General features: G+C 47.5%; 1 protein-coding gene across 2 annotated transcripts in view; it reads left to right on the top strand.

The window, feature by feature from the left end:
- HIF1A (hypoxia inducible factor 1, alpha subunit (basic helix-loop-helix transcription factor)) overlaps nucleotides 1-15,817 on the top strand; it is an 87,301-nt gene that overhangs the window by 46,162 nt on the left and 25,322 nt on the right. For both annotated transcript variants that reach the window (XM_015422024.1, XM_015422025.1), the window contains exons 3-8: nucleotides 3,767-3,912; nucleotides 4,085-4,169; nucleotides 6,293-6,405; nucleotides 9,940-10,142; nucleotides 11,939-12,045; nucleotides 12,245-12,392. In XM_015422024.1, coding sequence (XP_015277510.1) covers nucleotides 3,767-3,912; nucleotides 4,085-4,169; nucleotides 6,293-6,405; nucleotides 9,940-10,142; nucleotides 11,939-12,045; nucleotides 12,245-12,392 — 802 coding nt within the window. The remainder of the gene's footprint in view (nucleotides 1-3,766; nucleotides 3,913-4,084; nucleotides 4,170-6,292; nucleotides 6,406-9,939; nucleotides 10,143-11,938; nucleotides 12,046-12,244; nucleotides 12,393-15,817) is intronic.

The following is a 15,817-nucleotide window of genomic DNA, read 5'->3' on the forward strand; positions in this document are numbered from 1 at the left end:
GCAGGGACTAGTGGCTAATGGGATGGGACTTTGCCTTGGGACACGTCTTGGAAGGTTTTCCCCCTATTATCTTGCACTTCCTTTTGAACTCACTGCATAATAAACTTTTATTTTCTTTCCTTGGTAAGGATTGTTGGGTTACCAAGTTTTTTCCCCCATGGTAGCCAAGCCTCATACTCCAAACTGGCTCTCAAGGAGAGATACACAGTGCAATCCTCCGTTATACCCCTGGGAGAGCATTACGCTCTTCACAGAATAACTTACTGGTGATCCGCGGCCCTAGAGGGATCTGGCTGTCCTCAACCAGGGTTAAGGCCTTCTCAGCCCTGGTCCTGACCAGTGTTCCCTCTAAGATGAGTTAGTGTGAGCCAGCTCATAGTTTTTTAGCCTCCGGCTCACACATTTTTTGCCTTAGCTCAGAAAGGAGGGCTCCAGAGCAAACTTAATTCATGCAGCAGCCAAATCCCTCGCTCACAGCTTTAATGCCAGTCGCTCAGAAAGTAGAATTTTTGCTCACAAGACTCCACGGCTAATAAACATTCCCCGACCTGGATGGCCCAGGCTAACCTGATCTTGCCAGGTCTCGGAAGCTAAGCAGGGTCAGCCCTAGCCAGTATTTGGATGAGAGACAACCAAGGAATTCCAGGGTCGTGATGCAGAGGCAGGTAATTAGATTCATGGAGGATAGGTCTCTCAGTGGCTACTAGCTTTGGTGACTGAGGGGAACCTCCACATTCCAAGGCACTAGTCCTCTGAATCCCAGAGCCAGGAGACAACATAAGGGGAAGGACAGCCTCTCTGCCCTGTTGCTGGCCCTCCTGAGGAACTGGTTGGCCACTGTGTGAGACAGGAGGCTGGACTAGATGGGCCACTGGTCTGATCCAGCAGGGCTCTTCCTATGTTCTAATGAAGGCCTCGGCCTCTCTGCCCTGCTTTTGGCCCTCCAGAAGAACTGGTTGGCCACTGTGTGAGACAGGAAGTTGTACTAGATGGAGCACTGGTTTGATCCAGCCAGGGCTCTTCTTAGTTCTTGTGTTACATTCTTAACCACCTCTGAATGTCTTTTGCCTTGAAAACCCTACAGCAGTGATGGCGAACCTTTTAGAGACCGAGTGCCCAAACTGCGACCCAAAACCCACTTATTTATCGCAGAGTGCCAACACGGCAATTTAACCTGAATACTGAGGTTTTACTTTAGAAAAAACAACTCATACATTAACTTAAGATGATCCAAACAAAGTAAGGAAAGTAATCCCAAATGCTTTCATTTACTTAAAATTATTTGGTAGAGAATTTGACACTTTAATGATGGTCTGGGCCTGTTTGGGGCGATGGCACGCATGCCCACAGAGAGGGCTCTGAGTGCCACCTCTGGCACCCGTGCCATAGGTTCGCCACCACTGCCCTACAGAGTTAGCAAAAAATGGCCAACAAAAAAATGTGACCGCAGCTGTCTTGTAATCAACCCATAGGGTTGTTGTGAGGATAAAATGGAGGAATGGAGAGTAATGTAGAAGAAAAGAAATTGGAAGGAGACTCAGGGCGGCTTACAATCTCCTTTCCCTTTGCCACCCCACAACAGACACACTGTAGGTGGGGGTGAGAGAGCTCTTTCAAGGACTGCTCCTGAGAGAACAGCTCTGACAGAGCCATGACTGACCCAAGGTCACTCCAGCAGCTGGATGTGGAGGAGTGGGGAATCAAACCCGGTTTTCCCAGATTAGAGTCCGCACTCCTAACCACTGCCCCAAATTGGCCGTATCATTGAGGAGAAATGTGGGGTATAAAGGAGGGAGATAAATAATTCACTATCACAATGTTTGCATAATCGTTTCCACCAATGTTCCCTCTAAGCTGTGGAGTCCTGTGAGCAAAAAATTCTACTTTGTGAGCTACTGGCATTAAAGTTCTGAGTGAGTGATTTAGCTACTGCATAAATTAGTTTGCCCTGGAGCCGTCCTTCCTGAGCAAAGACAAAAATGTGTGAGCCGGAGGCTAAAAAACGGAGCTAGCTCACACTAACTCAGCTTAGAGGGAACACTGGTTTTCACCATTTAGAGCTGTGGTTATTGCTGTGGATGAAGCAGAGGATGTTCAGTAAGCACCAGGGATTGTGGGCATTCACATGGTGGATGTGTACATTAGCTGGGAATTTGGTGCACAGTCTGGTTAATATGCATAGGCTCCAAGTGATATTGGAGAAAGTGCACCACTTAACAGTTAGTCCACACGGGCTGTTGGTATATGTAACAGAAGCAACACTGCTTCTGCAAGTGCCATGACATTTTGGGGTGGTGCCTGGGAAAGGTGGAGTTCAAAGAGGATGTGTTGCCACTCTAGGCTGCAGTCCCTAGTCTCTGTAGGCTTGACCACTACAATCTATGGGAAATTCCTAGAGTGTCACTATGTGGAGGTCATCCCCCCCCCCCCGTTCCTCAGGGCTAGGGAATTGGGGCTGGGGCTAGTAATTTTTTTATTTATTGAAACATTTATATCCTGGCTTTACTCTTTGTTCAAGGCGGCTTACAATAATAAAGCTTGTTGCATGTGCCCGCCCCCTGGGCTCCTTACTGCCGGCGCTCCGCTCCTGTGCGCTCCCGCAGGAAATGACCCCTGGTTTTATTGCTGGTCTGGACTCAAACCTTGTGCTGCTGCTTCAGACCAGCACGGCTACCCACCTGAATCTATCTGGTTTATCAGTGAGCCAGTGCCTTGACCTGGCTGCTATTTGGGTGGGACCCCTCTTCCTGACGTGGAGGCAGCCAACGGCAAACCACCTCTGAAAGTCTCTTGCCTTGAAAACCCCAGGGGGGGGGGGTCCTCCATAAATCAGCTGTGACTTGATGGATGGCAACAAAAAAAAAAAGTAAAAGCAGGCTAGTCCTAGAGTTCTATGGCTTTTGGTTAACAATGGCTTTTGGTTAATGGCTTCTGGCCAATGATTTTTGTTTTTTGGGTAATGATGGCTTTTGGTTAATGACTTTTGGTTGATGATTTTTTTAAAAAATTAGGAGAATAACACGTTTCTGTACTTCAGTCAGAGGTTGGGGGGTTGGGGAGGTTGCTGTCACCCGAGTTAGCAGTTCTGCCTCCCATTCTCCTGAATGCCTTGCTTCCAAGGCAGCAACTCCAAAATGGAATATAAATCAGTCTAAAAGAAAGCAAAATGTTACAAGAGAAAAATGCTTTAAAAAAAAAAAAGAGTGACGAGAGGCGGGCGAAACTGTTTAAAACGTGGGTTTTTTTAAATTTTTTTTACAGATTTTATATCCTATTCTTTTGACCTCTCAAGGGTCACCGAGGCAGCTAACCAATAAAAACAAACATAATGAAACATTTTAAAAACCATTAACTCCCCCCCCCAACACACAAGCACCATTAAAACTATTAAAACCAGAGCTAAAACCCATACAAAGATATGGGGACCTCACTATTGCCGGAGAGGTGTGGGGTTCTGAGGCTGGAATTGTTAAGCTCATGGTGCTCTTGTGGGTCTGGAAGTACTATAGTCGTCTTTGCTTATAGCCGTTTTGACTTCGTATCCTAACCAGCCTTGGTGAGCCCTCAGATTCAAGTGGTGGTATAAAAACCCCACATAGGTCGTGTGAATTGGCCACCTTGACCAGCGACGACTTTCCGTCCTGTCACGCTTGTTGTACTATTTGTGATGCACCCCTGGCGATAACGTCGAATAACACTGAGCGCTAAACTGCAAGCAGCCGTGACGGCTCAACTTGATCTAACGCACACATGCCGGCTCTTGCAGATGACCTGGAGGCAGAAGCCGAAATGGAGACGCAGCTGAATTGCTTCTACCTAAAAGCTCTCGACGGGTTTGTCATGGTGCTCTCCGAGGACGGCGACATGGTCTATATGTCTGAAAACGTGAACAAGTGTATGGGACTCACGCAGGTAGGGAAACGGGCTTCGCCCCTCCGCTTTTGTCGCCCGCTGTGATTGTAAGCACACCCCCCCCCCCAACTCAAAGCCCTGCGGACTTAAAAAATTGCTGAACTCGGATAGCGTCCAGCGTTTTATCTGCTGCCGGTGCCCCAGACTAAGCTTCTTTCTCCGTCTCTTACAGTTTGAGCTGACCGGACACAGTGTGTTTGATTTCACTCATCCATGCGACCATGAAGAGCTGAGAGAAATGCTCACCCACCGGAACGGTGAGAAAAAGAAGCGGGCTTTGCGTTTTCTTTTCGAAATTCCTTCAGACCAGATGGCTCCGCTTTAGTCCCTCCATTGCTACCACTAGAAGTTTAAATAAGCGTTTGATTTAACGGGATTCATGGGCGCCCTAATCAGGATCCCGAAATTTAGTTTACATTTAATTCACAGGGTGTAAGCTGCCTGGAGTCCCACAAGGTAGAAAGGCAGCTAACGAAATGCTTTAAAATAAATAATTCTGTGACAACCAAGTCTGCTTTTAGTGTTAATGTTCCGGAGTGATGGATGGCCCAGGCTACCCCAGAAGATAAGTAAGGTCGGCCCCTGTTTAGTATTTGGATGGGAGACCGCTGATGAACTGCAGGGTTTCTATACAGAGGCAGACCATGGCAAACCACCTCTGTTAGTCTCATGTCTTGAAAACCCCACGGGGTCACCATACCTCGGGTGCAACTTGATGACAGTTTACATGTGTGCACAACACAGCAGTGGAATCTCAGTTTGGACTCTTGCTAGCAGTGGAAGCGTAGTTCAGACTCTTGCTAGCAAAGAGGAACATAAGAACATATGAGAAGCCATGTTTAGATCTGGCTGATGGCCCATCCAGTCCAGCAGTGGCCAAAACCCCATGTGCCGTCAGGAGGTCCACCAGCAGAGCCAGAACTCCAGAAGCCCTCCTGCTGGTGCCCCCCCCCCGCGCACTAAGAATACAGAGCATCGCTGCCCCAGACAGAGCATTCATCTATACTTTGTGGCTAATAGCCACTGATGGACCTCTGCTCCAGATGTTCATCCAATCCCCTCTTGAAGCTGTCTATGTTTGTAGCTGCCACCACTTCCTGTGGCAGTGAATTCCACATGTTAATTTCTCTTTGGGGGAAGAAGTACTTTTCATTTGTTCTTGCTCACTAATTTCATGGAGCGTCCACGAGTTTTGGTATTGTGAGAAAGGGAGAAAAGTACTTCTTTAGAGGGCTTCTAATGTCCTGCCCCCACTGGTGGACCTCCTGATGGCACCTGGTATTTTTGGCCACTGTGTGACAGAGTGTTGGACTGGATGGGCCTTTGGCCTGATCCAACATTGGCTTCTCTTATGTACTTATTTATTTATTTTATTTCTCTACCTTCTCTATCCCATACATAATTTTGTTAGCCTCTATCATGTCACTCCTGAATCGTCATTTCTCCAAGCTAAAAAGCCCTACCCCTCTTTAAGCTTTCTTCATAGGGGAAGGTGTTCCATCCCCTTGATTATTTTAGTTGCCTTTTCTGCACCTTTTCCAAATACTACAGTATCTATTTTGAGGGGCAGTGACCAGAACTGTCCGCACTATTCCAAATGAGGCCGTTGCATAGTTTTATACAGGGGCGTTATGATACTGGCTGATTCGTTTTCAGTCCCCTTCCTAATCGCAGCATAGCATTTGCCTTTTTAATTGTAATTGTCGCACACTGAGTTGACCTCTTCAGCGAGTGAGGCCGGGTTCAGACTCTGGCTAGCAGTGGGGGCCCGGTTCGGACTCTCACTCAGCCCAAGAGCCTTTTCATGTGGTGGTGGGGGGCCTCAGGACCCCCTTCCTCAGTGTAAAGAAGGGGCACGATGTGTGACAGGTGCGCTAGTGTGCTCTGCCCCGAGTTAACAACACAGTTTCATCAGTCTCAAAAGATGGATCTGATTTCCAGATGTACTGGCATGCACCAGAAGTACGTTAGTGTATCTGGAATGTAAATCGGATCGGCTTTCTGTTGTGGAAATTCTGCAAGAGAGCATAATAGCGATCAGCGCAAGAATGGAGGTGCCTCTTACAGGGCAGCAGTCAAATTTATATGCTTCCTCTGGTTTGGTAGGACACAGTGTGCTGGTGGTGGTGGTGGGGTTCCTGTCAGTTTCCTGCAGTCCATTTGGCCTTCAGTCTCTAGGTGTGAAGACTCGCTCTAGCCGTGTTGACAGCTCTGCCTTTTCTTCTTGGTCATTATCTTTCCTTTTCACAGGCCAATTCGGGTGGGGAAAATTAACGTGAAAATATTTCCCAGAATGGTCTGTGCGCTGGCTGTCTTCTCAGCCCCCCGCTGTTGTGCGGCGTGTTAAAATAAAATGGCCGTTCACTCCCGTTTGTCTCAGGCCCCGTGAAAAAGGGAAAGGAGCAGAACACCGAGCGTAGCTTTTTCCTCCGCATGAAGTGTACGTTGACCAGCAGAGGACGGACAGTGAACATCAAGTCTGCCACATGGAAGGTAAATCGGACTTCTTGCTCTGACAGCAGCCGCTTTATATGTAGAAAGCTTTGGGGTCCAAACGCATTTGAAGGGTGGTGGCTCAGTGGGAGAGCCTCCGCTTGGCATGCAGAAGGTCCCAGGTACAAGCCCCAGCATCTGCAGTTAAAAGGACCAGGTAAGAGGTGACGTTGAAGACCTCTGCCTGAGACCTTGGATAGCTGCTGCCAGTCTGAGTAGACAATACTGGTTTTGATGGACAGGGCTCTTTTTGTAGCAGGAACTCCTTTGCATATTAGGCGACACACCCCTAATGTAGCCAATCCGCCAAGAGCTTACTGTAAGAAGAGCTCTGTAAGCCCTTGGAGGATTGGCTACATTAGGGGTGTGTCGCCTAATATGCAAAGGAGTTCCTGCTACAAAAAGAGCCCACCAAAGGTCTGATTCAGCCTAAGGCCGCTGCCTATGTTGTGTTGTGTACATGACTGCCTGTCAGCACTCAGCAGAAGTCTAATTGCTGGGAAGAGGTACCAGGAACTCCTTTGCATATTAGGCGACACACCCCTAATGTAGCCAATCCGCCAAGAGCCCCTGTAAGAAGAGCTCTGTAAGCTCTTGGAGGATTGGCTACATTAGGGGTGTGTCGCCTAATATGCATAGGAGTTCCTGCTACAAAAAGAGCCCACCAAAGGTCTGATTCAGCCTAAGGTCGCTGCCTATGTTGTGTTGTGTACGTGACTGCCTGTCAGCACTCAGCAGAAGTCTAATAGCTAGGAAGAGGTACCAATTTGTCCCCAGATACCTTTGGCACTCGTGCACAGTCGTCGAAGACTGCAAGGACCAGGCAGTAGGTGTTGTGGAAGACCTCCGCCTGAGACCCTGGAGAGCCGCTTCCCCTCTGAGTAGGCAAGACTGACCCTGATGGTTTAGGGGTCTGATTCAGTAGAAGGCAGCTTCGTGTGGGAGTGCAGTCGATCCCATACAAGCGAGCCTTTGAAGAGCATCAAAACAGTGGCAGAACAAAGTTTGCATTCAGTGGCAACCTTCAAGACCATCCGAGTTTTATTCTGGGTATAAGCTTTCATGTGCATGTGCAGTTTTTCAGATACATTGAAACAGAAGTCACCAACCTTTACATCTAGGGAGTGGGTGAGGAAGGGCCATGTATTTAGTGGTATGTATTCAACTAGAATCAGAGAATCACAGAGGGGGGGGAGTAGGAATAGTAGTAGTAGTAGTAGTAGTAGGGATTTCTACCCCACCCTTCACTACCCAAAGGTGTCTCACAGCGGCTTACAAACTCCTTTCCCTTCCCCTCCCCACAACAGACACCCTATGAGGTAGGTGGGGCTGAGAGAGCTCTGACAGAAACTGCTCTTTTTCAAGGACAGCTCTTATCAGAACTATGGCTTGCCCATGGTCATCCAGCCAGGTGCAAGTGGAGGAGTGGGGAATCAAACCTGGTTCTCCCACATTAGAGTCCACGCACTTAACCACCACACCAAACTGGCCATACAGGCCATCTAGTCCAATCTGCTGCTCAATGCAGGATCAGCCAAGAGCATTCCTGACAAGGGTTTGCCCAGCCGCTGCTTAAAGACTGCCAGGGAGGGGGAGCTCACCACTTCCCTAGGCAGCTGATTCCACTGTTGTGCAACTCTGACTATAAAAAAGTTTTTCGTAAGATCCAGCTGGTACCTTCCTGCCCTTAGTTTAAACCCATTCTTGTGAGTCCTCTCCTCTGCTGCCCACAGGAACAGCTCCCCGCCCTCCTGTAAGTGACAGCCCTTCAAATCCTTCAAGAGAGCCATCCTGTCCCCTCAGCCTCTTCTCCAGACTGAACCCTCCCAGGTCCCTCAGCCTTTCCTCGCAGGGCTTGGTCTCCAGGCCCCCGATCATCCTCACCACTCTCCTCTGCCACCCGCTCCATTCTGTCCACATCCTTTTTGAAGCGAGGCCTCCAGAACTGCACGCAATACCATGTTGCTTCTCCAGCAGAAGAGTGTTTGTTTGTGGAAGAGGACGCAGGAGTTTCTGCCAGTTCCTCTCTGCCGACCCCCAGCTTTGCCCCCATACCATCCCAGGAGGTCTGGACTCCCCAGGACCAACTGTTTGGTGGGCTGACCTGAACCTCTTCTGCCAATGGCCCCTGCCAAATAGGGAATCTCATGGGAAGGGCTACAGCCAACAACCTCCATTCCCAGGAACAGTTGTCTCTTTAGATCTGCTCTGCTCAGGTTAGCACCAATGGAAGAAAGGCGTGTGTGGGGCCCCCACTAGAGAAGACAGTCAGTCCTTTTTCACGTTTGCGTTTGAGAGGACGTGCCGGCACATCTCAGCGGTTGTAGTTGCTTGCTTTTCTGCACGAGCCATGAATTCCTTGGTGCAATCCCTGGTCAGTTTTAAATTTGCAAGCATTGCCCTTAGATGACAAACTTCCCCATCTGGCACTATACACAGCTGTAGCAGTGCCTGTCCTTACGTCTCTGCCAGTGGCGCTAGGGGGTGGGTGGTATTTACTTTATTTATATCCTGCCTCTCTCCCCGAGCCGCGGTGGCTCAAGTTTCGAGACCTGAGTGTGCCGCATGACGGAGTGAGCTCCCGTCTCTGGCCCCAGCTCCTGCCAAACGAGCAGTTCGAAAGCAAGAAATTGCAAGTAGATAAATAGGTACCACTTTGGTGGGAAGGGAACAGCGCTCCGTGCACCTTGGCGTCTAGTCATGCCGGCCACATGACCACGGAAACGTCTTTGGACAGCGCTGGCTCTTTGACTTGGAAACGGAGATGAGCACCACCCCCTAGAGTCAGATTTGCCTGGCTTTTGAGCAAGGGAAACCTTTACCTTTCTCCCCGAACTGGACCCAAAGCAGCTTACATCCTTCTCCTCTCCTCCACGTTATCCTCACAAGCAACCCTGTGAGGGCAGTCAGGCTGAGAGTGCGTGTCTGGCCAGAGGTCACCCAGCAAGCTTCCATGGCAGAGTGAGGATTCGAACCTGGGTCCTCCCAGATCCTAGTCCAATATTTTAACCACTACACCATGCTGGCTTTAGAAGGTTGCATGCCAAGTCCATGCACACGGGGTTCCAAGATTATTTTTCTCTTTGGCCTCTGGGGCTGTGGAGCAGGCACGGAGTTTATGAGCAGGAGCACAAGCCGGGCACGTGTCCCAGCCGGGCCCTGGGCCCTCTCCCTTCCCAGAATTCATGAGCTGCTACTTAAAGTGACACTTAGAATCAGTGTTCCCTCTAAGCTGAGTTAGTGTGAGCTAGCGCACAGTTATTTAGCCTCCGGCTCACACATTTTTGTCTCCGCTCAGGAAGGATGGCTCCAGAGCAAACTGATTTATGCAGCAGCCAAATCGCTGGCTCACCAAGTAGAATTTCTGCTCACGAGACTCCACAGTTTAGAGGGAGCATTGCTTAGAATACCCATGCTGCAGGCTGGCCATCCCTGGTTTATGTATGTGTGCATTCTTTCATTCTTATGTACAGCAGAACTTCATCTGCACCTATTAACAAATGCTTCTCCCCCCCCCCTTTTCCCTCCGCCCAGGTACTTCATTGCACAGGGCACATCCGCATCTACGACAGCTGCAGCAGCCAGACCGTCTGTGGGTACCAAGAACCTCCCATGACATGCTTGGTGTTGATCTGCGAACCTATCCCTCACCCGTCGAACATCGAAGTCCCCCTGGACAGCAAGACATTCCTCAGCCGCCACAGCCTCGACATGAAGTTTTCGTACTGCGACGAAAGGTAAGGATCGAGCTGTTCCTTGCCTTTTGCGGTTCCGCTTCCCGGACCTCTTCTCTGCTAGTCTAAAAATCAAGCTGCTAATCTGGCTTTGTGTAGGTTTTTGAGAGTCATGAGTCTGGAAGCTGCAAATTGGTGATGCAAGATGCTTTCCGCATGAATAAAGGGACGGAAAATTCATTTTTTGGAATCCTGTTTACTCTTGTCATGTGCTTGTAGCCATAATGGAGCTAAACATTATTACATTGCATCCGGTGGCATGTTTTGTACTGGGGCTGAAATAGATTACAAGACGAGCCAAGAGCCCATGTTGCTTTTTGGCTGGGAAAGCATCTGTAGTTTGTGTTCTGTGCAACACTGCCATCAAGTGGTCGAAAGAATTAAGGCTTCTCTCTCGGGCTCAACTTAGGTCGAAACTGGTTTACACTGAATTCTAAATTCCGGCGGGTAGCTGCATTGGTCGGAAGCAATGGAACAAAGTTTGAGTTCAATGAATTCTAAAGGCACTATGTATTTCTGATTTAAAACTCTTCTACCCCACCTTTCCAGGCATTGGCAGCAGCTTCCTCTTAAAAATATGAAATTGTGTAACTACTGGTTATCCTGAAAACCCCTGATTTAAAATCAGCTCACCGGTGTGACCTTGGGTCAGTCACAAGTTATCTCAGAGCTGTTCTCTCAGGAGCAGTCCTCGAAAGAGCTCTCTCAGCCCCCACCTACCTCACTGGGGTGTCTGTTGTGGGGAGGGGAAAGGAAAGGAGATTGTAAGCCACTCTGAGACTCCTTCGGGTAGTGAAGTCTGGGGTATAAATCCTTCCTCTTTCTCCTCCTCCTTCCTCCTTCAAAATAAAATGGAGAGGGTGTACAGCCCATGTGTACAGCCCTGACCTCCTTGGAAGTACGGTATGAGAATAATGCGCTAAAAATAAGTCACTAGTGTTGTACATATTAGATTCTATGTCAAAAATGAAGTCAAATGAGGAGGAAGTTCTTGTATTTTATTAAAATGAAATATGGAAAACAGTTAGGCCAAAGGACCCATCAAAACTGACTGCTTTCTTCTCAGCATATTCAGGAAAAATGCCTCAATTAATAGGAAAACAATTAGACCAAATAGTTAACCAAAAATTGACAACTTTCTTCTTCTTCATCTTCTTCTTGAGCATATTCTGAACATATTCAGGAAATACATGATATTTTATACATGGACTGACATCATCAAGAAAACAATATTCAAACAGCATAATTGTTTACAAAAGACAGTGGTAATTTGAGTAATAATCCTCTGATTGGCCAGATATAAAGAAACATATACCTACTTCAAACTAAGTGTTTACTTAACCTAACCTAAATGATAATGGGCAAGGATTCTTCATAAGAACATAAGAGATGCCAATGTTGGATCAGGCCAAAGGCCCATCCAGTCCAACACTCTGTATCACACAGTGGCCAGAAATACCAGTGCCATCAGGAGGTCCACCAGTGGGGACCAAAATCTTATCTGACCCAGACATTGAAAGGTTTGCCCTAAGAACTACAGAATCATGAACTTTGTACCGATTATGTTGTCTGCTAACAATATCAGACCTACAAGAGGAAAGCCTTCTATATAACAGGCCTTTCTAACATCCTAATAAAATATTACTTAAAGAACAAATCTATAAAAACCAGAGAAATATGAATATGAACAACCAAGAAGGAAAAAACCTATATATGAAAATCTTTGTACTCCCATTCATACTACACTAGGTAACAGAAAATGCTGTACATTAATAACTACTTTCTGCTTTCAAATCAAGGATTACAGAGCTGATGGGCTACGATCCCGAAGAGCTCCTGGGCCGCTCCGTCTACGAATACTACCACGCCCTGGACTCCGACCATTTGACCAAAACGCATCATGACAGTGAGTTTTTTTTTTTTTTAAAGCAGGTCTTGTTGCATGACACTGTGGGGGTTTCACCAGTGTGCTCTGCACCGCTTGCATCTGTGTTACTACCTGGCTAGTGCTAGCACCGTGTGCTTTACTGCACATGTTTTCATTGTGGAATGTTTCCTGGCCATGTCTAGCTGCATCAGTAATGCTAGTCTATTTCTGCTTCTAGTGTTCGCCAAAGGGCAAGTGACCACCGGGCAGTACAGAATGCTCGCTAAGGAAGGGGGCTACGTCTGGGTGGAGACGCAGGCGACGGTTATATACAACACTAAGAATTCCCAGCCGCAGTGTATCGTGTGCGTGAACTACGTCTTGAGGTGAGCTTTGCCGCCATTCAGGAAGTTCTGCGTTTACTCCGGCTCCAAAGACCATCTGAAAAGCTCTGATGACACCGGTATATAGAAATAGTCATCTTGGAATAGCTGGTGTATCCCTTTCTAATGCAGCAGGTTGTTGTGTTTGGCAGCAAAATCCTCTCTTTGTTAAGAACCTAAGAAGAGCCCCGCTGGATCAGACCAGTGGTCCATCTATTTCAGCATCCTCTCTCACACAGTGGCCAAACAGTTCCTCTGGAGGGCCAACAACAGGGCATGGAAGTCGAGGCTTTCTCCTGATGTTGCCTCCTGGCACTGGGGATTCAGAGGTTGACTGCCTCTGAATGTGTAGGTTCTCTTTACTCACTATGGCTAGTAGCCACTGATATGTCCTCCATGAATCTGCCTAATCTCTTTTTAAATCTCTCTATGCATGTGGCTCAAGTGGTTAAGACGCTGAACTGCAGGCTGTGGAAGGTCGGTAGTTCAGCAGTTCGAGACCCGGGTGCCGCATGACGGAGTGAGCTCCCGTCTCTAGTTCCAGCTCCTGCCAACCTAGCAATTCGAAAGCAAGAAATTGCAAGGAGATAAATAGGTACCACTTTAGTGGGAAGGTAACAGCGTTCCGTGCGCCTTGGTGTTTAGTCATGCCAGCCACCTGACCACGGAAACATCTTCGGACAGCGCTGGCTCTTCGGCTTTGAAACAGAGATGAGCACCACAACCCTAGAGTCAAATTCCGACTGGCTTTTGAGCAAGGGAACCTTTACTTTTTATGCATGTGGCCATCACTTCATACTCTGGCAGCAAATTCTACCTTTGAATCCCTTGCTGTGTAAAGAAGCATTTCTTTTTGTCTGTCCTGAATCTGCTGCCCATCCCGGTCAATCCTGGCAACTGGCAGCACATGGGACGGGAGACAGACTGGGAGCAGCAGGGAGGCCCATCGGACATACAGCGACGTGTCTGTGTCACCGCCCACGTGACCCAGAAGTGATGTCATCTTGTCAGGGATGTCGGGGCAAGGCTCTGGTGTTCGGGCAAAAATTCTATGGTAAGTTTGTCTTCCACCATAAAGTTTTTGCCAAAATATCAGAGTGTTGCCCCGACATCCCAGATGTAATGACATCACTTCCAGGTCGCACGGGCAGCGATGTAGACAAGTCACTGCACGTCAGATGGTTCTCCCTCTTTTTGGGGGGTACGGTCACCCCCAACGGCCAGCTGATCAGCAGTGGGGAGGTGGGCCCTGGCAGTGGGGGACCCCCCGCTTCCACCAGGGGGGGTCTCGCAACCCTAACCCATCAGCTTCATTGGTTGTTTCAAGGGGAATGATGAAAACTACTGCTTGAATGCCTGTAACTGGGTACATCTGGACACTCCCAGTTTATATCCTCAGAAAGGTCCAGAAATGGAGATTGCTAGCAGGACTCGACTAGAACATCAAGGGTTGAGTCTGGAAGCACCTTAAAGACCAAGATTATCAGAGCATAAGCTTTGGAGAGTCAAAGGTTCCCTTTGTCAGACTCCTGAAAACTTGGTGGTGGTGCAAAGTGCCACCAAGTTGCAGCCGACTTATGGTGACCCTGTAAGGTTTCCAAGGCAAGAGACGTTCAGAGGTGCTTTGCTATCGCCTGCCTCTGCATAGCAGCCCTGGATTTCTGTGGCGGTCGGTCTCCTATCCAAGTACTCACCAGGGCTGACCCTGCTTAGCTTACCAGATCGGGCTAGCCTGGACCATAAAGCCAGGGTATAAATGTCCAGAATAAAATGAATCGATAACACTGGGCGATGTTAGATTAAGCTGGGTAGCTGCGTTGGCCTGAAGCAACAGCACAAAGTTTAAGTCCAGTGGCACCTTTAAGACCGACAATAAAACTTGGTTGGCCTTAAAGGCGCCACTGGACTCAAACTTCGAACTGGGCGAAGTTCAGTAGGAAAGTGGGTGGCATCCAATCCACTCCGTGTAAAGTCCTCAGACACCTTGTGCAGCTGTCACAGATCCCTAGAGACGGCCCATACCCCCCATTCACCCTTTCGTCTTGGTGTGAGGCAAATTATTTGTGTTCTAGAAGCTCCAGTTACTCTTGCCGTGCAGAGAGGGAAGGTTGGATGTGAGGATTCTGGGCGCAGGCACAGGCATAGCCAGCTTTGTAATGTTTTAGAGTGATCTTTCCTTGAATATGGTGATCGGTAGTGTGACGACCCCTTATCTGGGGAGGCCTGGTTTCACTTTAAAGTGTTCTTTTTATTTTGTTCAACCGGGTAGGTTAGGCTGCCACCAGGAAATTTTAGGCTTTCCAAAACTTTATACTTTCTTTTGGCTATCACTGGATAGGTAGGTCAAGTTTTTAAGTCTCACAAGGGTCTATGTGTTTCCTGAGAAATTATTTCTTTCAGAGCTGGCAGACTTAAATAAAAGAAGATTTATTGAAACAGTTCATAAATAAAAGTGTAGAACAATGTAACCAGTAATGTGAATAATTTTAACAATTTCGTTGTGTCTCACACAAGATCTGCTCCCTTTCTGACAGGGATTTTTCAAGTAACTTTATAACTCATTACTCAGGGTCATATACATTTCCTATTTCACTCCAGTCTGTCACTCAGACTTTCATTTAACTTTTGTTTCCTTATACATTAAACTTTTCTTCATACACAGAACTTAACTCTTGTATCACACACAAGACCTCAGAACGAACTAACTTATCAACTGTCTTTATCAACTGTCAAACCTCTAACTGTCACTCCTGAAGGACATACCCATTCATCCACTCAGAACCCCTTTCTAAAACCCCTCCCCCTCTCTTTCAATCACCAATCACACCACACTGGTCTCTTCAAGCACTCTAGTCCATCACACAGCCATGCAACCAAACTTTTAAAGAGACACACACACATATAAAACAAGGAATCATTACAGGTAGTCTCACTTAAGAACCTTTTATCAACATTGACTGACTCTTGATAATATAAAACTGACGTAAAACTGATGTCGGCGGCGTAAATGAGCAAACACAAATTTACGATACAAATTCATCTCCGAAGAAGGCATCCGAAACGAGGTTTTATCCGGAATCTTCATAAAAATATCATTTCATATCATATTGTACTCTACATATTGTACACTGTTTGGAAATAGCGTTTGATAGTCTGATCTGTAAAAGAGAATTCTTTATTAATATGTTAGGAAATGAATCTATAATATGATATTTTAAGAAGCACCTAGGGTCTTTTTTCCCATGGTTCTTTTGCAGTTTTTATTATTTTTGAACCGTGAATCTTCTTTTTGCTCTATTCAGGCTTTCCATTTGCCATATGTTCCCCCCCGCCCCAGTGTGTATTTTTGCCCATGCACACCTGTAACGACTCCGGGGCTGGGGTTGGAGGATGGCTCTTCTCTGCCCCACTGGAAATCCTCTGTGTGT

This window comes from Gekko japonicus, unplaced genomic scaffold, assembly GCF_001447785.1.
Source record: "Gekko japonicus isolate JY-2015 unplaced genomic scaffold, Gekko_japonicus_V1.1 scaffold166, whole genome shotgun sequence".
In the NCBI taxonomy this organism is placed as follows: Eukaryota; Metazoa; Chordata; class Lepidosauria; order Squamata; family Gekkonidae; genus Gekko; species Gekko japonicus.